A 25,118-nucleotide genomic window follows, 5' to 3' on the forward strand; every position below is an offset into this window, starting at 1 on the left:
CCCGGGCGTGGAAGGGCAGGGGGGGGAGGGGCGTCGAAGGGCGGGGGGGGGGCCAAGGGGCGTAGAAGGGTGGGGAGGGCAAAGGGCAGAGGGGCAAAGGGCAGAGAGGGGCGGGGGGGGGCAAAGGGCAGGGAGGGGCGGGGGGGGGCAAAGGGCAGGGAGGGGCGGGGGGGGCAAAGGGCAGGGAGGGGCGGGGGGGCAAAGGGCAGGGAGGGGCAAAGGGCAGGGAGGGGGGGGCAAAGGGCAGGGAGGGGCGGGGGGGGCAAAGGGCGGGGAGGGGCGGGGGGGGCAAAGGGCAGGGAGGGGCGGGGGGGCCAAAGGGCAGGGGGGGGGCAAAGGGCAGGGAAGGGCGGGGGGCAGGGTGAGGGAGGGCAGGGGGCAAAGGGCAGGGGGAGGGAGGGCAGGGGGCAGGGGGAGGGAGGGCAAAGGGCAGGGGGAGGGGGGGCAGGGGGCAAAGGGCAGGGAGGGCAAGGGGCAGGGGGGCAAAGAGCTGGGGGGGCAAAGGGCTGGGGGGGCAAAGGGCAGGTGGGCAGGGAGGGTAGGGGGGCAGGGAGGGTAGGGGGGGCAGGGAGGGTAGGTAGGGGGCAAAGGGCAGGGGGAGTCAGGGACGCGGTAATTCCCCTGCGTTTCCTCACCTTGCACACGGCCGCGCTTCTGTTCCTCCGGGTACCGGCCGCCCTTCTCCTCCACCTCGGGCTCCTCCGCGGAGAGGCTGAGACGCTCCGGTGAGGAGGTGCTGCGCCTTTCGCGGGGAGAGGCGGAGACAGCCGGAGGAGAGGCGGAGACAGCCGGAGGAGCGGCCTCTGGGACGGAGAGCGGCCTGTGTGAGGGGAGAGCCGCACAGTGCATGCTCTGTGTGTGTGGGGGGGGAGCGGCCTGTGTGAGGGGAGAGCCGCACAGTGCGTGCTCTGTGTGTGGGTGGGTGGGGGATAAGCGGGGCGGGGGGTGAGCGGGGGGAGGGTGTGTGTGTGTGTGACCTTTGGCCCGTCACTCCGCCTCAGGCCAATGAGAGGTGTGCGGGGGCGGGCGGGCCAAGGAAGCAATCTCATTGGCCTGGCCCAAGGTCCAATGGGATTGCCGCTAGGGACACAGGGAGGGACACAGGGAGACACATACAGACATAGCCACATACGACGCTTTCACAAATATATAGTAAGATATTAGTAACATCGCACCTTGAATATGGAGTACAATTTTGGGCACCAATCCTTAGAAAAGACATTCTGGAACTAGAGAGTGTGCAGAGAAGAGCCACCAAATTAATAAAGGGGATGGACAATCTAACTTATGAGGAGAGGCTAGCTAAATTACATTTATTTACATTAGAAAAGAGGCGTCTAAGAGGGGATATGATATCTATATACAAATATATTCGGGGACAGTACAAGGAGTTTAAAAAAAAAAAAAGAACTGTTCATCCCACAGACAGTACAAAGGACTCGGGGTTATCCCTTAAGGTTGGAGGAAAGGAGATTTCACCAGCAACAAAGGAAAGGGTCCTTTACAGTAAGGGCAGTTACAATGTGGGATTCATTAGCCATGGAGACTGTGATGGCAGATACAATAGATTTGTTCAAAAAAAGGTTGGACATCTTTTTAGATGGGAAAGGTATACAGGGATATACCAAATAAGTATACATGGGAAGGATGTTGATCCAGGGATTAATCCGATTGACAATTCTTGGAGTCAGGAAGGAGTTTATCTCCCCCCCCCCTATGAGATATCATTGGATAATGTGTCACTGTTTGTGTTTGCGTTCCTCTATATCAATATACTGCAAGTATAGATATAGGATAAAGTATTTGTCGTCTACATTTAGCATCCGTTGAACTTGATGGACGTACGTCTTTTTTTTTCAACCTCATCAACTATGTAACTATGTATAAGGCTGCAGCCAGGCAGGGAGCGAGCGCGCTGGCGCTCGTGCGCGGTGACATCACGCTCCCACCTCGGCCGGGAGATTTTGTGGCCGGCTAGGTGCGCGCGTGGGGGGCGCGGCCATGAGTCACGGAGCTGGTTCGCCGTCATTGGGCGAACCACTCACGTGACGCGCCAGCGAGAGGCAAATTCAATTTTGCTTGCTTCGGCAAGCAGCTAAGCGCCGAGCATGCGCATTGCTGCAATGTTTTCCATCGCGGCCAGCGTGAGGGCCCGCTCAGCGTCACCCTGGCCGCAGCCTTAGGCTGCGTCCACGCTGCCGCTGAGTGCGCATGGCGCGTTTACATTAGTGAATGTAAATATGAACGGACGCGCCGTGCCCATACGCTCGCCGGCGCTTGGCGAGACAGATAAAATTGATTTCAGGCGCTTAAAAAAAAAAAATATGCAGGACAGCCTGCGCTCATGCTTGGCGAGTTGGTGACGTCACCGCTCAAGCATGAGCGCGCTCAGCGGCCGCGTGGCCGCAGCCTAAGGAAGTGAATCGCACAGCGATACCTAACGTGTTCTAAGAGGAAACCGACAGTCAGAAACAGCTGGACACGCCCCAATAATAATACTAATAATAATACTAATAATAACCCAACATTAACAAGTATAAGCAATAATAATAATGCCCTGAAATAAAATCCAGGACATATATTTGCCACAATAAAGAAGTAACAGGGGAAAGTATAAAGGTTCAATACCTGAACACAGGGGTGCGCAAAGTGGGGGGTGCGCCCCACCAGAGGGGGCGGGAGATTTTCCAGGGGCGTTACGGCGGCTGCAGAGGTCCCGCGCTCTCCCCCAAGGGATGTTAATGAAATGGCGGGGGGGGAATCGCGCGAGGCCTCTGCAGCTTCTACCTGGTCTTCGGCGAAGCGTCGCCATGGTAACCCGGCGTCGGGTGACCCCCGCGACGTCATTTGACTCCGGAGCCGGGAAGGAAGGAGGGCGTAGGGTCAAAACTTTGCGCACCCCTGCCTTAACGCAGCCGCAGTTATAACAGTGTGGGGGCAGTAATTAGGGTGGCCAGGTGTCCGGCATTGAACTGGACTGTCCTGTATTTGGACCCTGCCCAGTAAAAAATGACAGGTAATGCTGGACATCTGTGTCCGGTACTGCCTCTTTGGGCATAGTGACCTGACCGGCTTGAGGGGCCACAGAATTTCCTGAGTAGGGAGAGAGCAGGACTGCTGCTAGGGGGCTGGGTAGCTTCCTCCATCTTGATTGGCTGCTGCTCGGTTATGGAGCCAATCAGGAGGAGGTGGGGCCAAGGAGAGGAGGAAACCGCATGGAGTGGAGAGGCGTGTAGGCGTGTGTGCGTGCATGCACTATTTTTCAAGAAATCCCCACAAGCCATGTGAAAAGAGGCTGATATATGGAATATAGCAATATAATAATAGCTGTCTATAGAATATTCTAGATGGCACACAACATATGATATTTAATCACAGTGTGCTATTGCCCTGGCACACCCATGCTAGCAATAGTAGCATAACTCAGCCAGAGCAGAGCAAACCTAGCCCATCATGCACACAATATCTAGAGACCCCGATGGAAGACGTATAGAAAACCAAGATTATAATAATCGGTGCGGACCAGACTTGGATTACACTCCATTCTATTATTATCAAATGATTATGTATATAATATCAAGCCCACTACAAGAAGAATTTCCCGATAAAGAGACGTTTTGTCCACACTGTTCGTATAGTAATAGGTCAGGTCTCGGGGTTATGGGGAACGAATCGGAACAGCCAGGTACAATCGGATACATACATGTCAGAGAACACATATCAGCGTACCGATGCAAACTATACTATGCGTGCAAATACACGCCGTGCAAATACACGCCGTGCAAATACACGCCGTGCAAAAATACGCCGTGCAAATACACGCCGTGCAAAAAGAATATCCAGGAAACAGATCTGCCGTGGTTCTGAAGTATCCATACCAGAATGAAGGACTGTATCAATTCCAATCCCAAGAAGAACTCAATGAATATCCAATTCCAAAAACAGGACAGGCACTTCTATGTTCAAAATAGTGAAATTTATTAGCTCACTATTTTGAACATAGGAGTGCCTGTCCTGTTTTGCCTTTTTGTACCCTTTTGGACGGTATGCACCCTCTCTTTACACTTACAAAAGAAACAATTAAATACGTGCCCTGTTTCTGATCTATCTTGTCTATCCAGGGGCTTCCACCAATTTTTGGGTCATTCGAAAATTGTACCAAATACAGAAGAATTTACAATGCATCTAATCTCAGACGCGCTATTAGAGAGCGTTGGGGTTCCTTACAATGCATCTGATCTCGGACGCGATAATAGAGAGGGTTGGGGTTCCTTATATTGCATCTGACCCCAGACTCGCTATTAGAGAGGGTTGGGGTTCCTTACAATGCACCTGATCTCGGACACGCTATTAGAGAGGGTTGGGGTTCCTCAGAATCTTCCAAAATAATTATAGCGTTCCTTGACCAAAAAAAGTAGAAAAACGCGGATCTATCGTTTGTGTGTGGGTCTGTATGACGCCATTATTCGTGCATCTCTCCCCCTGTTACTATGTCTATATGTTATTTTGGTCACACCCCTCCCCCCTCTCAATCAGTTTGCCAGTCTATATAATTTGTATATATGACCGCTTGGTATAACGCCCATTCATTTCTGCGTCTGTCACGTCTCACACCTCTCCTCCTATCTCTGATGTTTCTGTCACTCATGTATTTATCTCTCTGTCACTTGTGTATGTCTCTGTCTGTCATTATTATTCATCTCTGCCTCCCTCCGCCCTTCCTTGTGTCTGTGTGTATATAATTTACTCTGTGTGTACATGTTCTGCCTGTTTTTATAAAGGGTGTAACTGCTGTGATGTCATAGCAGACTATGACATCACCATTATAGATGCTCTCTATGTGTCCCACCACCCTGAGAATGTGGCCGCTTGCCTCCTAAGCCCCGTGTTACCTAACAAGCTCTCTCTCCTCCCCTCGCCCCCATGCCTGTGGGGGTGACACTCCTTGCCTGTAATGAGATGTATGGTTTCTCAGGTGAAGGGAGCCTGTATTTCTGGTTTTTGATGGGAAATGTAGCTGATGCAATGTGATTTAGCTGCAGGGGGGGGAGGGGAGAGGGGGGGGGGAGAAATGACAAGGAGTGGGAGGGGAGAGAGGAGATGGGGTAAGGACAAAGAGAAGGGACAATGACAGATGAGACTTGTTGCTCCAACTCTTCTAATAAACAAAGTGTGCGTGTGCGTGTGCGTGCGTGTGTATGTGTGTGTATTACCCCTTTCTGTGTGAATAAAAATGTCTGATTTTAACCCAATAAACATGTCACTGTGACCCTGTCTGTCCCTCTCAGGGGTCAGTGCCTGCACTGTGACGTGTCTGTCCCTCTCAGGGGTCAGTGCCTGCACTGTGACCCTGTCTGTCCCTCTCAGGGGTCAGTGCCTGCACTGTGACCCTGTCTGTCCCTCTCAGGGGTCAGTGCCTACACTGTGATCCTGGCTGTCCCTCTCAGGGGTCAGTGCCTGCACTGTGATCCTGGCTGTCCCTCTCGGGGGTCAGTGCCTGCACTGTGATCCTGGCTGTCCCTCTCGGGGGTCAGTGCCTGCACTGTGATCCTGGCTGTCCCTCTCGGGGGTCAGTGCCTGCACTGTGATCCTGGCTGTCCCTCTCGGGGGTCAGTGCCTGCACTGTGATCCTGGCTGTCCCTCTCGGGGGTCAGTGCCTGCACTGTGATCCTGGCTGTCCCTCTCGGGGGTCAGTGCCTGCACTGTGATCCTGGCTGTCCCTCTCAGGGGTCAGTGCCTGCACTGTGATCCTGGCTGTCCCTCTCAGGGGTCAGTGCCTGCACTGTGACCCTGTCTGTCCTTCTCAAGGGTTAGTGCCTGCAATGTGACCGTGTGTGTCCTCAAGGGTCAGTGCCTGCGCTGTGACCCTGGCTGTCCTTCTCAGGGGTCAGTCAGTGCCTGCACTGTAACCTTGTCTGTCCTTCTCAAGGGTTAGTGCCTGCAATGTGACCGTGTGTGTCCTCAAGGGTCAGTGCCTGCACTGTGACCCTGTCTGTCCCTCTCAGGGGTTAGTGCCTGCAATGTGACCCTGTCTGTCCTCAGGGGTTAGTGCCTGCACTGTGACCTTGTCTGTCCTCAGGGGTCAGTGCCTGCACTGTGACCTTCTCAGGGGTCAGTGCCTGCACTGTGACCTTGTCTGTCCCTCTCAGGTCAGTGCCAGCACTGTGACCGTGTCTGACATACATTCATTCATTCAATAAGTCTACTCCCAATCCCTTACAAGATTGTTATGGAGATGCTTATCAGTTACAATGGACTTTGCCCGACCGAGAGACCAAGCAGTGGATACGGTACAATGAACCACATCCACGTTGTGTAAAAAGTGATTTCCCAAAGGAATTCATGCACGCTACCACTCAGCGTGGGATTCGTGGCTTCCGAAAAGCATGGGATTTTGTCCACACCTCAGAAGGGGAGAGGGAGTGGCTCAGTGAGTAAAATACACTGACTGGCACTGAGAGTTTGAAGCAGGGGAACCTGGTTCAATTCCCTGTGTCAGCTCCTTGTGACCTTGGGCAAGTCACTTTATCTCCCTGTGCCTCAGGCACCAAAAACATAGATTGTGAGCTCCACGGGGCAGGGACCTGTGCCTGCAAAATGTCTCTGTAAAGCGCTACGTATAACTAGCAGCGCTATACAATAACATGCTATTATTATTATTATTAAATGCATCAAGATAAAATGTTGAGAAAACGTACATTGATATTATAACGAACACTTACAAGAATGCCACATCAACTATTAGGCCTGGGACATAGTGCCCCAAACAGTTCTGAGGCGCGCTGAGGCTCAGGGAAAGCGGTGCTTTCCCTGACCATACACAGCACACCGTCAGGGGGCAGGACGGGGTCGGGCCAGTGACGTCACGGAGCTGGTTCGCCCCCATTGGGCGAACCGCTCACGTGACCGGCCCTGCACTCCGGCAAGCAGTGAAATCTCAAGACTCCGTCAGACACACGCTTCCCCAAGCGTGCTGACGCATGCGCGAGCCCCTGCTAAAGCCGCTCTCATTGCGGCAGCAGGGGCTCAGTGCCGAGCAGCAGCACGGGTCAGCACGGCGCTGACCATGTCCCAGGCCTTAGATTACATGAAGATACAAGTAAGATCAGGATCAACAAGGGGAGTGCGGCAGGGAGACACCATGTCACCATGTCACCAAACCTTGTCACTGCAACACTGAAATGGTTTTCAAACTTTTTGGTTTGGAAAAATAAGGATTCAAAACGTTTAATACTTGGGTCCCCTAGGAACTCTGGCATTTGTTATTTTTGCCACCAATCCAGAAGACCTCCAGCAACGAATCGGAGAACTCGCCATCTAAGTAAGAAAGTGGCCTCCATATGAGTCTCGGAGAGCCCAAAGTGATGTTCAACGAATATCACCTCTACAAATAGCTAAATAATTGGAACAAAACCAGAAGAAGTAGAAAACAATGTTGTACATTGGCCAGGAAGTGTTAATGGATGGAAACCTTTCTAATGACATCAAGAGGAGAATGAAGATGGGATGGTGTGTATTTGTAAGCAACGAGACAATCTTTTAAGAAGGGAACCGTTCACTGGGTCTCAGGAGGAACCTGTTCAACCTCTGTATTCTGCCTGTGCTCACCTATGCATGTGAAACTTGGGCCCAAGATGCGGAGATAATACCAATCCTTCAGACATTTCGAAGTATGGAGAGATGCATGCTGGGTATTACCCAAGGATAGTAAAAAACTACAGGGTGCTCAAGCAATAAGATCCATATAATTACACATGAATAGTAAACTCCATAATGGACGGTATCTGTTAAAGGTGCATAGATATGTATCCGATCCCGTGAAGTTGTTTTCTGTTGCAAATATGACAGATATTCCCAGAAGGCCCAGAGAAGGTGGGATGTCCCACACGTGTAGATAGGTGCCCATATCCGGAGATACCTCTGCGGCGGGCTGGCCGTTGTAGTAGAATCCAGAGAAGGAAAAAAAGAAAAATAGGGTCCAAAAGAAACAAAATATTATTGAAAAATTGTTTATCAAGGATAAAGTACTGTGATAGTACGAAACGCGTAGGAGAGCTGTGTACCACCCAACCCCCCTCCCTCCCTTCTTTTTCTTTTCCTTTTGGACCCCACTCCCTTGGCTGTGCGCTGTATTTTTCTTTTTTTCCTTTTCTGTATTACCCGAGGAGACAGAGAAAAGAATGAATGGGTTTGGAAGCAAACAAAAGTCTGTGACATCACAAGGGGAAGAAATGAACATGGCACTGGGCTGGACATATCACGAGATTTACCATTGTTGGACAAAGATGAGACTTGACTGGATTCCAAGGGGTTTCAACAAACCAAGACGGCCATAGGTAAGATGGGAGGATGACACAAAAATACATTGTAGGAGCGACATGGCGAAGAGAGGCTGTAAGAGACTGTAACCGCAGTACCTGGAAGATCATTGGGAAGTTAACAACATCCCAACTGTCAAGCATGGTGGTGACAACATCATGTTATGGGGACGCTTCTCTTCAGCAGGGACTGGGAAGCTCGTCAGGATAGAGGGGACAATGGATGGTGCAAAGTACAGGCGAATCCCTGAGGAAAACCTGTTTGAGTTCAGCCAAGACTCTGAAACTGGGGAGGAAATTCACATTTCAGCAGAACAATTACCCGAAGCACAAAGCTAAAGCCCTACTGAAGTGGTTGAACAAGAAGAGAATGTTCTTGAGTGGCCCAGCCAAAGTCCTGACTTGAATCCAATCGAACACTTATGGCAAGACTTGAAGATTGCCGTCCACCGACGATCCCCAACAAACATAACCAAACTGGATCAATTTTCCTGTGAAAAATTGGCAAAAATATCACCATCCTACTGTGCAAAGCTTGTAGAGACTGATCCAAAAATAGATATAGCAGTATTTGCTGCAACAGGGGCTTCTACCAAGTACTGACTCAAGGGGCGGACTACTTCTGCATCCAGTTCATTTAATTTTGTACATTTCCTTTGTTGACATGTAACCACCTACTCATGTAACAGGGTTCAGTTTAACCCCTTCAGCTCTGTAGCTTTGAATAAAAATAGTTAGTTTGGAAAAATGCACATAAAGTACATAATTTGTGAGATTATTGGTAGGGGCTGAATATGGGTGCATGTGTTCATATACAGTGGTGGTGGTGGTGGTGGTGTACAGAGAACCCTAAGCAAATAAAAACAATGTATAATGAAATGACACTAAGAATAGGACACACAGGGCACGAGAGGGGACAGTGACAGACCACATGAGCCGAAGTCAGAAGACCACTTTACTATAGACACACAGTGACGATGTCGTGTTCTTTATCCTACCGAAGTTTTCATATGGCGTTGTATATAAATCAATGATCCACTCCATGTCACGGTGACTGTAAATCTCTGTAGGGTTCTTCCATGGGCACCGTCATACGGTGCCGAATGTTGGTATTTCTCGTATAGGGAGATGTTCTAGAACAAGCGGTCATGCTCCGACGCTGCAGGGTGGGACGCTCAGATGTGATGTCCTTTTTTTCTTTAATAAAAAGGTGTGGATTCATGTAACTTTCTCCCAGTAGAGGGATGGTTGCTGATATACTATAGAATTAATAATTTCTTGGGAAAGACGCATGGAAGTCCTAAATACAGGCATACCCCGGTTTAAGGACACTCGCCTTAAGTACACTCGCGAGTAAGGACATATCACCCAATAGGCAAACGGCAGCTCACGCATGCGCCTGTTAGCACGTCCTGAACAGCAATACCGTCTCCCTACCTCTACCGAAGCTGTGCGCAGGCGGGGAGACTATAGAGCCGGTTACAAATGCGTTATTTACATCAGTTATGCACGTATAGGACGATTGCAGTACAGTACATGCATCGACAAGTGGAAAAAAGGTTGTGCTTCACTTTAAGTACATTTTCACTTTACTTTCATGCTCTGGACCCATTGCGTACGTTAATGCGGGGTATGCCTGTATGAGGAAAATCAGAGCTCTTGTGATGTCTGTGGGTTTATAGGATTTTGTAAAGATGGAGAGAAAATATGGTTGTCATATCGATATTAACGATATCTGTATTATTAGATCAGACCAGGATCTATAGATTCAATATAAATATTATATTAATATTTGTATTAGTTTCATGCTTTCTATATTATCAATGTCAAATAGATGTGCAATATCCTATATTATTAATAAGAATATTAATACTGTATCTCTATAGCAATGTGTATTATCATATGGATATCAGTATCTGTATTGTCAATATTTGTGTTAGATGCATGTTATATTACTAATATCTATTATCAGATCGATTATTTATTTTTATATATCTATATAGTGTGTGTGTGTGTGTGTGTGTGTGTGTGTGTGTGTGTGTGTGTGTGTGTTGCAGACCTGTCTAAGACCTGTTAATGTGCTCACAAGTGATATTCTTTATTGCTATATGCTACGGTGGAGGTTTTCTGTCGCCTTTTTCACCCACCATAACTTAAAATGTATATGGTTATCCTACCCAGTCTACAAATATTGCAAAGCCAGTATAAACCAACCTCACACTGATGATACCCATCAAGGCTGAAACATGTCTGTGAGTGGTTTGACTTGCTTTGCTAGTCCCATGCTGTGTTCAAAAGCTGTGTGAACGGCGATGCATTTGCTTAAATGGGCTCCATGTGAATGGATATTCCAGGCAAAAGGTGACACATTGTGTGCTCATTTGCATGTAATTTCCCAGAATCCGTTGCTGCAGTGGGAGCACTGTATGCGAGGTGGTGATGGTTGAAAGGCACTCACGTGTATTGTATCTCTTTATTTATATAGCGCCATTAATGTACACAGCACTTCACAGTAGTAATACACATGGTAATCAAATAAATAACAGATAATATAAATAACAGATCATGGGAATAAGTGCTTCAGACATAAAAGTAACATTAAGGAAGAGGAGACCCTGCTCTGAGGAGCTTACAATCTAATTAGTAGGTAGGGAGAACGTATAGAGACAGTAGGAGGGAGTTCTGGTAAGTGCGTCTGCAGGGGGCCAAGCTTTATGTATCATGTGTTCAGTATATACACAGTGCTATTCATATGCTTCTTTAAGCAAGTGTGTCTTAAGGTGAGTCTTAAAGGTGGATAGCGAGGGTGCTAGTCGGGTACTGAGGGGAAGGGCATTCCAGAGGTGTGGGGCAGTCAGTGAGAAAGGTTTATGGCGGGAGAGGGCTTTAGATACAAAGGGGGTAGAGAGAAGACATCCTTGAGAAGAACGCAAGAGTCTGGATGGTGCATAGCGAGAAATTAAGGCTGAGATGTAAGGAGGGGCAGAAGAGTGTAAAGCTTTAAAATTGAGGAGAAGAATTGAATGTGAGATGCGGGATTTGTATGCAGTAAAAGGTAGGTGCATGTCCCTTAGCAGTAGTTAACAGGCAGGGGTGTTCCTCACAGCAGTGGTGCAGCAACGCAGTAAGAATGAGACAGCACTCTGAGGTAATTTTCCAAAAAATTGTATTAGAGCAAGTGGCACAAATGCCAACGTTTCATTCCTCACAGGGGGACCTTGAGAAAGGGAGAGGGAGTGGCTCAGTGAGTAAAAGACACTGAGTGGCACTGAGAGTTTGAAGTCGGGGAGCCTGGTTCAATTCCCGGTGTCGGCTCCTTGTGACCTTGGGCAAGTCACTTTATCTCCCTGTGCCTCAGGCACCAAAACCATAGATTGTAAGCTCCACGGGGCAGGGAACTGTGCCTGCAAAATGTCTCTGTAAAGCGCTACGTATAACTAGCAGCGCTATACAAAAACATGCTATTATTATTATTATTATTATTATTATTATTATTATTAATGTATGTATATTTATTATAATTATATGGACATCAGTGTCTATATTATCAATATCTGTCAGATGTTAAATCTCTATGTTCCCTCTCTCCCTCTCTTCTTCTCTTCTTCTCTCTCTCTCTCCTCCTTGCACTCCTGTCTCTAGATGAGCGTGAGGCCGTCCAGAAGAAAACCTTCACAAAATGGGTCAACTCTCACCTTGCAAGGGTCACTTGTCGAATTTCCGATCTGTACAATGATCTGCGAGATGGCCGGATGCTGATCCGACTGCTGGAAGTACTGTCTGGGGAGCAGCTGGTAAGTGACCGACATCGAGAGAGGACCAAAGTGACCTAATGACGGTAACCCATTAAACACATCCCTGTCATTACAGTAGGTCACTTTGCTCCTACGTGGGACTGGCCCTAAACTCGCCTGTACCAGTGGATTGATTAAGATACCCCTCTACGCCTCACATTGTTATATAGGACAGCTGAATCTTACCACTATATATTTTTTAAACCCTACAGCCCAAACCTACAAAGGGTCGGATGCGCATACACTGCCTGGAAAATGTAGACAAAGCCCTCCAGTTCTTGAAGGAGCAGAAGGTCCACCTGGAGAACATGGGATCTCACGACATTGTGGACGGGAACCACAGACTGACCCTAGGACTGATCTGGACCATAATCCTAAGATTCCAGGTAACGTCCATAAATACATCATCGCCCTGGGACACCCATTACCTGCCCCCGTAGGCAGGGCCACCCATTTATACCAAGCCGCTCCCACATACTCGTTAACCCTGTGGGTGCCTCATTACGTAGAGATGGCGCCCCGCGCTCCGTACTGCAGGGAGAATGTAAAATATTGGCCCCGGGACAAACCCCACAGGATTGTACCCCACACGCTGGAGCTGGAGAAGGAATCGGCCCTAGATGAGATGAAGGCGGCTGCAGTCCGGAGGGGAATATTTCTCTGGCTGTGGGAAACTGCTGAGGAGTTTGACGGGAAGTTTGCAGTTTGGGTGGGAAAATTGAAAGTTGGGGGGTTTCTAATAGGGAAGATATATGGGATTTTTAGTAGAACAAAGTATATTGGATATCTAATAAGGAAACATATATGGGATTTCAGGGAGTAGAAAGTATATGGTTTTTATTGAAGGGTAAAAGTACATGGGATTTCTAATATGGGATATTTTGGCTTTTTATGGGTCCTAGCAGGGATGCGTTTATGCAATTTGTAATTTGGGAAACTATATAGGATTTCTGATGAGGGAAATAAGGGTTTATATGGTATTTCTAGTAGGGGAAAGTAGAAACCGCATATAATGAGGGAAATTTTTTTTTTATTATTGTATTTCCAGTAGGGATACGTTTATGCCATTTGTAATAGGGGAAACTATGTTGGATTTCTAATAAGGAAAACGTTTTTTTTTAAAAAAATGGGATTTCTAGTAGGGGGAAGTATTATTTTTCCCCCCTATTAGAAATCCCATATAATCAAATTCTTTTTTGATTAACAGATTCAAGATATTAGCGTGGAGACTGAAGATAATAAGGAAAAGAAGTCTGCTAAAGATGCCTTATTACTCTGGTGTCAGATGAAGACTGCGGGGTGAGCGCCTGGGACCTGTATGTAAAGGATTGGGGGAGGTTTCACAGGCTCCGCATCTGCATGGACACGAATGTATACAGAACACAAAATGGCCGCCGTAAAACCAATCGATAACGGAGTAACATTAAATGTCATTCAAAATGGCTGCCATTAGGTAGTAACAGAGCTAAAGAATGATTCAACGCCCTACCTAGTACCGGTAGGGTTTCTGACAACGGTGCCCTGGGATAAATGTACAATGAGACAACAGAAAAATGTAAAACAGAGTTTATTATATTTCCCAAGTAGCTGCACTCAAAGTCTAGCAAATTATAAGACTGTACTAGTCAGGGTAATCAGTTGTCCCATTTGAGGAGATATAATTTCTCTCACTGCAAAATGACACACTAAAATGGGTATCTAATATATGACGCTAAATAAATACATTTTATTACATTTGTGACAGCGACGATAATAAAAATATGAATACTAAATAATGTTAAAATCCCCAGATGGGCGGCTCAATAATGATTCTCTGGGGACATAAGATACACACTTGTATCAACCTGATGGGTCTAATACATGTCTACGGATCTCTTAATGTCCTAGTGTTATACGTTCTATCTAGACAGGTACATTCATGTAAGACCTGTAAGATACAATATATGCCAGTCATTTTGGCCGGCGAGATAGACATGAGGTTTGTCCTTAGGTTGTCTAGTGCAAATACAGAGTGTTGTTGCAAAATATAGCACAAAATGGATACTCCGGTTATTACAATACCCAATGTCCCAGTATTTTTACTCTAGAAGCAACAAAGTAGTCAATGTAGGCTGCTGGTAGTTACAGGCTTATTAGTTTAGTATTGTGTACCCATATTCCTAGCAGCAATGTGAGTACTCGGTAGCTATGAAGTAACTGCTGCTTCTGTCCAGACGAGTAAGTCAATATGTAATCTACAGTGTCAGTGATTGCGGCCCACAAGGCTTCCGCAGAGAGGGGTAACCCCAAAATATATCCGGGGCACATCCAAGATATAGCGCTCAATGGGTCCTCTATTATTAGCACTTTGAGGATGCCACGAGCTAAACTAGCATTGTCTTCTAGGCAAACACATGTCAAATTAAGGAGCTGATAGGTCTTAAACTATTAGTCCAGTGTTGTCTGTCCATATTCGTGGCAACAATGTCGGCGTTTTGTGTCATGCGGTAGCTACAGCGTGGCGATGTTTAAACGCAGAGTTCAGAGGATGTAATGCAGGTGACACATAACATTGCTGGCAATCACACACACAGCATCATATGAAATGCCGGTATTGCCGCGCTCTATATATTAGTAAGCCAAAAATCACCGCCACACGACCGTATCGGCGGGTGATGGGAGCGGGATACCTCCGGATATCGAAGCGGGTAGAATCGAGCTGCCGACTTCGTTGACGTCACCATTGTGCAATTAGGTAGCCAATCAGTACAGTTAGGGCCCCGCAATCTGCCAATACGGTGGTACTGCCAAGGGGGGCTGCCGAGTCCCTGCAGAAGGGGGCATTCTGGGTCAGCGTAGGAGAGATGGGAAATCGCCGGTGGACATAGCAAATGCTATGTGGCGATTTCCACTTTCCGGCTGGTGGCCTGGAACGGAAGCCGCCATATGAGTGGGATCCCGCTGTAGTGGCAATTTAATTAGATCTGTCATTTAAAATGGCTGCAATGATCTAACCCAGGGGCGGCCAACTCCAGTCCTCAAGGGCCACCCACGTGTCTGTTTTTTTACGGATATCCCTGCTTCAGCACTGGTGGCTCAGTCAACCACTGAGCCACTGATTGTGAAACCTGTACTGAAGCAGGGATATCCTTTAAAACTTTATCTATTGGTGTCCCACGGGGACTGGAGTTAGCCACCCCTGATCTAACCAGTCAGTAGTGGCCACGTTATTATATGTGTAATTCAAAATGGCTGCTGTGAAGTCAATCATTAGTGGAGATTAATAACTGTAGCTGCCATTTAAAATAGCGGCCCACACATAGCCTAGTAACTCAAAAAGGCCACTGGCTACATTGAACTCCCGATCTCTTGAAACTATGCAATTACTTCCAGAATTAAAGGGCCCCGTCAGAGTGATCGCCTTAACCCTGCATCTCGCTTCTCTTCAGGTATCCGAACGTCAATGTGCACAACTTCACCACAAGTTGGCGCGACGGGCTGGCATTTAACGCCATCGTACACAAGCACAGGTCGGTAGCCATGTGTGGCATTGTCTGTTTGTCTTCACATATATGTACACTCTCGTCCTACAATGGTATTGTCATTCCCCCCGTGTCGCATTGCGCCGCAGGACACGGCGGCAAGAAAATACAACATAATAGGGAGAGGTTATATGGGGTAATAGAAGGAGTTATAGGGATAGGTTATATGGGGTAACAGGAGGAGTTATAGGGAGAGGTTATATGGGGTAATAGGAGGAGTTATACGGAGCGGTTATATGGGGTAATAGGAGGAGTTGTAGAGAGCGGTTATATGGGGTAATAGGAGGAGTTATAGGGAGAGGTTATATGGGGTAATAGGAGGAGTTATAGGGAGAGGTTATATGGGGAAATAGGAGGAGTTATAGGGAGCGGTTATATGGGGTAATAGGAGGAGTTATAGGGAGCGGTTATATGGGGTAATAGGAGGAGTTATAGGGAGAGGTTATATGGGGAAATAGGAGGAGTTATATGGGGTAGTAGGAGGAGTTATAGGGAGCATTTAGAGGGAGGGGTTATATTGGGTAATAGGAGTAGTTATAGGGAGTGAATACCTGAAATAATAGGGGGGTGCAGGGAAATGTAGTTACTGGGGGGGGTTTGAAAGGTGATAGAACTTCTGCATCACATCTGGCCCCCTTTTTTTTTTTTTCCTAGACCGGACGTGATCGAGTTTGACACCCTAAAGAAGTCTAATGCCCACCACAACCTTCAGAATGCATTTAACGTGGCCGAGAGGGAGCTGGGGCTCACTAAGCTTCTGGACCCTGAAGGTATGGGGTGTAAATATTACGTCTCACACCGCAGGCGGGACACGTGCCTTATTGGCCGATAAGAGGGCCTCACACACACTCAGGATGTATAATGTAAGGTAATCGGGCAGTGGGACCTTCCTCGTACGTGACCATAGTGCCTCTTACACATGGGATTTACAAGAGGAAGTTTCACGGACACCAATAACTGGTGTGGTGAGAGGGGGATGGATGGAGGGAAAGGGGTTGGACTGAGATTGAGGGAGAGACTGAGAGAAGATGGGGGGGGAGGGGGTGATATGGAGTGAGTGAGAAAAGGGAGGGGTATTAATGAAGAGGGGGAAGAATGGAAGAGGAAGAGGAGGAGGGTGATGGGTTGATGAGATTGATGTGAGCGTGGGTTAGAGAGAAAATGGTGCAGAGAAGGTGGGGCGGGGGGAGATAATGGGAGATGGGGAGGAAAGGAGAGACTGGGGAGGAAAGGAGAGACTGGGGAGGAAAGGAGAGACTGGAGAGGAGAGAGATGGAGGGTGGAAGGGACAGGGCGAGGAGGTGGTGCTGAGGGATATGGGGACTAACAGGAGAGGGGGGGCAGCATAAGTGAGGAGGGGGAGAGAGAGAAGGGGGTGGCAGAGAGCTGAAGGGGGGAGTGAGAGGGTTGGATTGATGGATGGAGGAAGCAGGGAGAGAGTTGGATGGAGATATATACATATAGACAGATACCCTCGCCCACGTCCTCTGATATACGATTGCTAGCTCTTGGGGTGAGGAGGGGCCTCTCACTCTCTGTCTCCGCAGATGTCAATGTGGATCAGCCAGATGAGAAATCCATCATTACCTACGTGGCCACATATTACCACTACTTCTCCAAGATGAAGGCTCTGGCTGTGGAAGGGAAGCGCATTGGCAAGGTATATATCTCACATTGGCACGGTATATATCTCACATTGGCAAGGTATATATCTCACATTGGCACGGTATATATCTCACATTGGCACGGTATATATCTCACATTGGCACGGTATATATCTCACATTGGCACGGTATATATCTCACATTGGCGCGGTATATATCTCACATTGGCACGGTGTATATCTCACATTGGCACGGTATATATCTCACATTGGCACGGTATATATCTCACATTGGCACGGTATATATCTCACATTGGCACGGTATATATCTCACATTGGCAAGGTATATATCTCACATTGGCACGGTGTATATCTCACATTGGCACGGTATATATCTCACATTGGCAAGGTATATATCTCACATTGGCACGGTATATATCTCACATTGGCACGGTATATATCTCACATTGGCACGGTATATATCTCACATTGGCAAGGTATATATCTCACATTGGCACGGTATATATCTCACATTGGCACGGTATATATCTCACATTGGCACGGTATATATCTCACATTGGCACAGTATATATCTCACATTGGCACGGTATATATCTCACATTGGCACGGTATATATCTCACATTGGCACGGTGTATATCTCACATTGGCACGGTATATATCTCACATTGGCACGGTGTATATCTCACATTGGCACGGTGTATATCTCACATTGGCACGGTATATATCTCACATTGGCATGGTATATATCTCACATTGGCACGGTATATATCTCACATTGGCACGGTGTATATCTCACATTGGCACGGTATATATCTCACATTGGCACGGTATATATCTCACATTGGCACGGTATATATCTCACATTGGCACGGTATATATCTCACATTGGCACGGTATATATCTCACATTGGCACGGTATATATCTCACATTGGCACGGTGTATATCTCACATTGGCACGGTATATATCTCACATTGGCACGGTGTATATCTCACATTGGCACGGTATATATCTCACATTGGCACGGTATATATCTTGCATTGGCACGGTATATATCTCACATTGGCACGGTATATATCTCACATTGGCACGGTGTATATCTCACATTGGCAAGGTATATATCTCACATTGGCACGGTATATATCTCACATTGGCACGGTGTATATCTCACATTGGCACGGTATATATCTCACATTGGCACGGTATATATCTCACATTGGCACGGTATATATCTCACATTGGCACGGTATATATCTCACATTGGCACGGTATATATCTCACATTGGCAAGGTATATATCTCACATTGGCACGGTGTATATCTCACATTGGCACGGTGTATATCTCACATTGGCAAGGTATATATCTCACATTGGCACGGTATATATCTCACATTGGCACGGTATATATCTCACATTGGCACGGTATATATCTCACATTGGCACGGTATATATCTCACATTGGCACGGTGTATATCTCACATTGGCACGGTATATATCTCACATTGGCACGGTATATATCTCACATTGGCACGGTATATATCTCACATTGGCATGGTATATATCTCACATTGGCACGGTATATATCTCACATTGGCACGGTATATATCTCACATTGGCACGGTATATATCTCACATTGGCACGGTGTATATCTCACATTGGCACGGTATATATCTCACATTGGCACGGTGTATATCTCACATTGGCACGGTATATATCTCACATTGGCACGGTATATATCTCGCATTGGCACGGTATATATCTCACATTGGCACGGTATATATCTCACATTGGCACGGTGTATATCTCACATTGGCAAGGTATATATCTCACATTGGCACGGTATATATCTCACATTGGCACGGTGTATATCTCACATTGGCACGGTATATATCTCACATTGGCACGGTATATATCTCACATTGGCACGGTATATATCTCACATTGGCACGGTATATATCTCACATTGGCACGGTATATATCTCACATTGGCACGGTATATATCTCACATTGGCACGGTATATATCTCACATTGGCACGGTGTATATCTCACATTGGCACGGTGTATATCTCACATTGGCACGGTGTATATCTCACATTGGCACGGTATATATCTCACATTGGCACGGTATATATCTCACATTGGCACGGTGTATATCTCACATTGGCACGGTATATATCTCACATTGGCACGGTGTATATCTCACATTGGCACGGTATATATCTCACATTGGCACGGTATATATCTCACATTGGCACGGTATATATCTCACATTGGCACGGTATATATCTCACATTGGCACGGTATATATCTCACATTGGCACGGTATATATCTCACATTGGCACGGTATATATCTCACATTGGCACGGTGTATATCTCACATTGGCACGGTATATATCTCACATTGGCACGGTGTATATCTCACATTGGCACGGTGTATATCTCACATTGGCACGGTATATATCTCACATTGGCACGGTATATATCTCACATTGGCACGGTATATATCTCACATTGGCACGGCATATATCTCACATTGGCACGGTATATATCTCACATTGGCACGGTATATATCTCACATTGGCACGGTATATATCTCACATTGGCACGGCATATATCTCACATTGGCACGGTATATATCTCACACTGGCACGGTATATATCTCACATTGGCACGGTGTATATCTCACATTGGCACGGTATATATCTCACATTGGCACGGCATATATCTCACATTGGCACGGTATATATCTCACATTGGCACGGTATATATCTCACATTGGCACGGTATATATCTCACATTGGCACGGTGTATATCTCACATTGGCACGGCATATATCTCACATTGGCACGGTATATATCTCACATTGGCACGGCATATATCTCACATTGGCACGGTATATATCTTGCATTGGCACGGCATATATCTCACATTGGCACGGTATATATCTTGCATTGGCACGGCATATATCTCACATTGGCACGGCATATATCTCACATTGGCACGGTATATATCTCACATTGGCACGGTATATATCTCACATTGGCACGGCATATATCTCACATTGGCACGGTATATATCTTGCATTGGCACGGCATATATCTCACATTGGCACGGTATATAGCTTGCATTGGCACGGCATATATCTCACATTGGCACGGCATATATCTCACATTGGCACGGTATATATCTCACATTGGCACGGTATATATCTCACATTGGCACGGTATATATCTCACATTGGCACGGCATATATCTCACATTGGCACGGCATATATCTCACATTGGCACGGTATATATCTTGCATTGGCACGGTATATATCTCACATTGGCACGGTATATATCTTACATTGGCACGGTATATATCTTTCATTGGCACGGTATATATCTTTCATTGGCACGGTATATATCTCACATTGGCACGGTATATATAACACACATTGGCACGGTATATATAACACACATTGGCAGGAGATAGTTGACGACTCCTACAAGAAATTGTACCAGAACACGGATCACACTGTATAATCCGGCAGAGGAAGAGCGAGAAGAAACCAATGTACACTGCGTCCTTCCAGAAGAAGAGGCAAAGGAAATAAAATCCATGGGAAGAACCCAGGGGAAGACGGAATTACATCCAAAATCTTCAAAGCTCTGGAGAGAAATAGGCAATCACATCCTTGCATGTGGTCTGAAGAGCAAGACCATTCCAGAACTGTGGTTTAATGCCATATTAATCTGAATCTTAAAGAAAGGAGACCTCAGGAGCTGCAGACTGAGAAAGGAGACCTCATGAACTGCAGACTATGCGAAAGGAGACCTCAGGAACTGCAGACTATGAGAAAGAAGACCTCAGGACCTGCAGACTATAAGAAAGGAGACCTCAGGAACTGCAGACTGTGAGAAAGGAGACCTCAGGACCTGCAGACTATGAGAAAGGAGACCTCATGAACTGCTTGCTATGAGAAAGGAGACCTCCTGAACTGCAGACTATGAGAGAGGAGACCTCAGGGACTACATACTATGAGAGAGGAGACCTCAGGGACTACATACTATGAGAGAGGTGACCTCAGGGACTACAGACTGAGAAAGGAGACCTCATGAACTGCAGAGTGTTGAGAAAGGAGACATCAGGAACTGCAGACTGAGAAAGGAGACCTCAGGAACTGCAGACTGACAGAAAGGAGACCTCATGAACTGCAGACTGTGAGAAAGGAGACATCAGGAACTGCAGACTGAGAAAGGAGACCTCAGGAACTGCAGACTGACAGAAAGGAGACCTCATGAACTGCAGACTGTGAGAAAGGTTTACTCTGTAAGGGTGAAGAAGAGCGAGCGAGACTGGTGCTTCATACTGGGACCTTAGTCACATTTCTAACCCTCGTTCCCAAATTGTAAACTGGAACGTTAAACATTGCACTTCCTCTCTCCCCGCTCTGGTTTGTGAGATCTCCCCTCACGCCTGTGCAGTGCCCTCCCCACTTCTCCCTGCATGTTACATATGTCACCGCCTCTGTCTGTTTCCCCCCTCCCCCAGGTCTTGGATCAGGCCATCGAAGCGGATCAGCTGATAGAGAATTACGAGGGTCTGGCGTCCGAACTTCTGCAGTGGATCGAGCAGACGATCTTTACTCTCAATGACCGGAAGTTGGCCAACTCTCTGAGCGGCGTTCAGAACCAGCTCCAGGCCTTCAACACCTACCGCACCGTAGAAAAACCTCCCAAGTGAGTGCATTGAGATTCATTATGAGTCCTGACCACTACAAACTGATGCATCAGATGAAGAGAGACTGAGGGAAGGGAGGAGGTGCACGTGTTGAAGTGGCTGCAAAGCAGCAGGAGGTGGGGAGGGGGTTAGCAATGCACTGCGGTGTCTCATCACACATTCAAAATGGCTGCCCTCACGCCAAGGAACCAACTTTGTGTGTTTCTTCTCTTTTGAAAGTTCCTCCTTCTGCCCTCTCCTAAACTTCTCAGGAAAGTGGGATAGGTCCCTCTGAAAAATCTATGCTACTGGGGATAGATCAATATGGCGGAAAGATTTGGGTGAAGTTTCTAATGCCAGTCTGTCACTGCCCTCACTTGGGAGGGACAAGCCAATAAAGAAGTGTGAGACCAACAGAGGATTCCAGGAGCGGAAAGAGTGGTCTCTGATATATGGGACAACCCTCACATCTACACTAGTTTAGATGTCCGTAGATTGGGGTATATTATAGGGAAAAGTTTGGGGTCATGCTGGTAATTATGAGAAATTGATCTGGGTTGGGATTGCATCTATTAATGGTCTTCTCTGTGTTTTCGTGGTGTTGTCCCGTAGGTTCACGGAGAAGGGGAATTTGGAAGTTCTCCTCTTCACCATCCAGAGTAAAATGAGGGCGAACAATCAAAAAGTTTATACTCCGAGAGAGGGGAAACTTATATCGGATATCAACAAGGTATTAATTAGAGAGACCTGGGACTGATCCCTTAACCCTTATAAAAATGTCACTGTCATTACGTCACTTTGCCCCTACGTGGGACTGACCCTTTAACCCATTAAACACGTCCCTGTCATTAGGTCACTTTGCCCCTACGTGGGACTGACCCTTTAACCCATTAAACACGTCCCTGTCATTACGTCACTTTGCTCCTACGTGAGACTGACCCTTTAACCCATTAAACACGTCCCTGTCATTAGGTCACTTTGCCCCTTCGTGGGACTGACCCTTTAACCCATTAAACACGTCCCTGTCATTAGGTCACTTTGCCCCTTCGTGGGACTGACCCTTTAACCCATTAAACACGTCCCTGTCATTAGGTCACTTTGTCCCTACGTGGGACTGACCCTTTAACCCTTTGGGTTCCCAACGTCTTACTCACTGCTGCGTTGTGGGGTTTGGTACCCAGGGGTCCCTTGATGTACTGGCTGCGTCATGCCCAAAGAGGGCTTTCTCTCGCCTTGCATCGCGGTGTGTGCCCGTGTTGTGTCGGACGCGATCTGAGGGGAAATGTAGAGGACTCTTTCTCATCTGTTTCCGTTTAAGCGTTGCCGCGGACATATGACTCCTTTCAAGAGCACACGCAGCATTAACCATGTCACTGTCCCTACTAATTGTACTCCGATACATGTCATTGGATAGTAATTGTATGATAACATTTCCCGGACCTCGGCCATCCGATCTTATCCGGCCCCAACAGAACCTTTCACCTTCTGATGTTGTAATATTACAAACGCCATTTCGTGTATTGCAAACGTATGAACGTGTTGGTGTTTTGAATGTCCCGTGCGCCGCAGGCCTGGGAGCGCCTGGAGAAGGCGGAACACGAGCGCGAGCTCGCTCTGCGCAACGAGCTGATTCGCCAGGAGAAACTGGAGCAGCTGGCCGCGAGGTTTGATCGCAAGGCGGCCATGCGAGAGACGTGGCTGAGTGAGAACCAGCGCCTCGTCGCCCAGGTAACGCTTCCCATTTTCTGCGTCCGTGTCCTGTTTCCAAAAGCCGAATATTTGCAGATCCGGTCGTTTTTTCCCCCCCGAATCATTGTGGAAACAAATTATATAATTGGTAGCTTTCTTCCTGATAAAAGTCCCCACGGGATGTGGTTTGGAGACGAATAGTTCTCCGTTATTTAAATGGTGGCTGGCATGGGACAGATCAATCCGGGATGGCTACCTTTTGTATTGGCATATTTATGTTAGATTTAAAAATGGGCGACTTCATGCTGACATTTTATCGGCAGAATTAAAGATGGCGGCTGTCACGCCAAAAGTAAAATATACCAAGCACCCTAGTCGGATGCCCGCCCCTCCCCTCCCCCTCTGACTCTCCTCCTGCCCCCTTAGGATAACTTCGGGTTGGACCTGGCGGCAGTGGAGGCCGCGGTGCGGAAGCACGAGGCCATCGAGACGGACATCGTGTCATACAGTGAGCGCGTGCAGGCGGTCAATGCCGTGGCGGACGAGCTGGAGGCGGAGAGTTACCATGACATCCGAAGGGTGCTGGCCCGGAAGGGCAATGTGACCCGGCTGTGGGACTATCTGAGGGAGCTGGTGGCCTCCAGGAGACAGAGGCTGCTAATGAACTTAGAACTGCAGAGAATGTTCCAAGATCTGCTCTATCTCATGGACTGGACAGAGGATATGAAGGTATGACGGGGGGCGGCGGTCACTGTTACCCTGCGGGGGGGCGGATAGTCACAAGGAGGCGAAGTCTCTGTATGTTGCAGTCGGTTATAATGTAGGATTAGTGATGAGAATAAAACAATTAACTTTTAATACACGAGTTTAAAATAAAGTCAAATTATAAAACGTGAATTTGACGGTGAATGGTTATATACAGTGAAGCAAACTAGATAAAAACTGTGTACATAAACCAAGGGCTAAGGTGTGTTAGACATGGTGTTCAATGTGGTATAAACACGAGAACAGTATGGACAATATTCAGGATAATGCCCACTATTAATGTGGATGCAGCCCACTCTTGGTATAGTGGATCGAAACCTATGCTCTATTAGGATCAGTATAACCTAGTCCTCTGTTCAAGAAGTACAGTGTATATATAAGGTCCCCTTAGTTGAATCAAGTGGAGGGGTAAATAAATGTAAAAATATATATATATATAATATATATACCAGCAACAAAGGAAAGGGTTCTTTACAGTAAGGGCAGTTACAATGTGGAATTCATTACCCATGGAGACTGTGATGGCAGATACAATAGATTTATTCAAAAAAAGGTTGGACATCTTTTTAGAAAGGAAAGGTATACAGGGATATACCAAATAAGTATACATGGGAAGGATGTTGATTCAGGGAGTAATCTGATTGCCAATTCTTGGAGTCAGGAAGGAATTTATTTTCCCCTTATGAGATATCATTGGATGTC

The 25,118-nt window shown here is 47.1% G+C and overlaps 1 protein-coding gene across 2 annotated transcripts in view; it reads left to right on the plus strand.

Moving 5' to 3' along the window:
* Positions 1-25,118, plus strand: part of SPTBN2 (spectrin beta, non-erythrocytic 2) — a 168,156-nt gene that overhangs the window by 102,522 nt on the left and 40,516 nt on the right. For both annotated transcript variants that reach the window (XM_075569717.1, XM_075569719.1), the window contains 10 exons: positions 11,961-12,112; positions 12,325-12,498; positions 13,320-13,411; positions 15,541-15,621; positions 16,288-16,403; positions 17,181-17,293; positions 21,795-21,982; positions 22,575-22,692; positions 23,532-23,690; positions 24,078-24,380. In XM_075569717.1, coding sequence (XP_075425832.1) covers positions 11,961-12,112; positions 12,325-12,498; positions 13,320-13,411; positions 15,541-15,621; positions 16,288-16,403; positions 17,181-17,293; positions 21,795-21,982; positions 22,575-22,692; positions 23,532-23,690; positions 24,078-24,380 — 1,496 coding nt within the window. The remainder of the gene's footprint in view (positions 1-11,960; positions 12,113-12,324; positions 12,499-13,319; positions 13,412-15,540; positions 15,622-16,287; positions 16,404-17,180; positions 17,294-21,794; positions 21,983-22,574; positions 22,693-23,531; positions 23,691-24,077; positions 24,381-25,118) is intronic.

Source organism: Ascaphus truei, chromosome 14 (genome assembly GCF_040206685.1).
Source record: "Ascaphus truei isolate aAscTru1 chromosome 14, aAscTru1.hap1, whole genome shotgun sequence".
In the NCBI taxonomy this organism is placed as follows: Eukaryota; Metazoa; Chordata; class Amphibia; order Anura; family Ascaphidae; genus Ascaphus; species Ascaphus truei.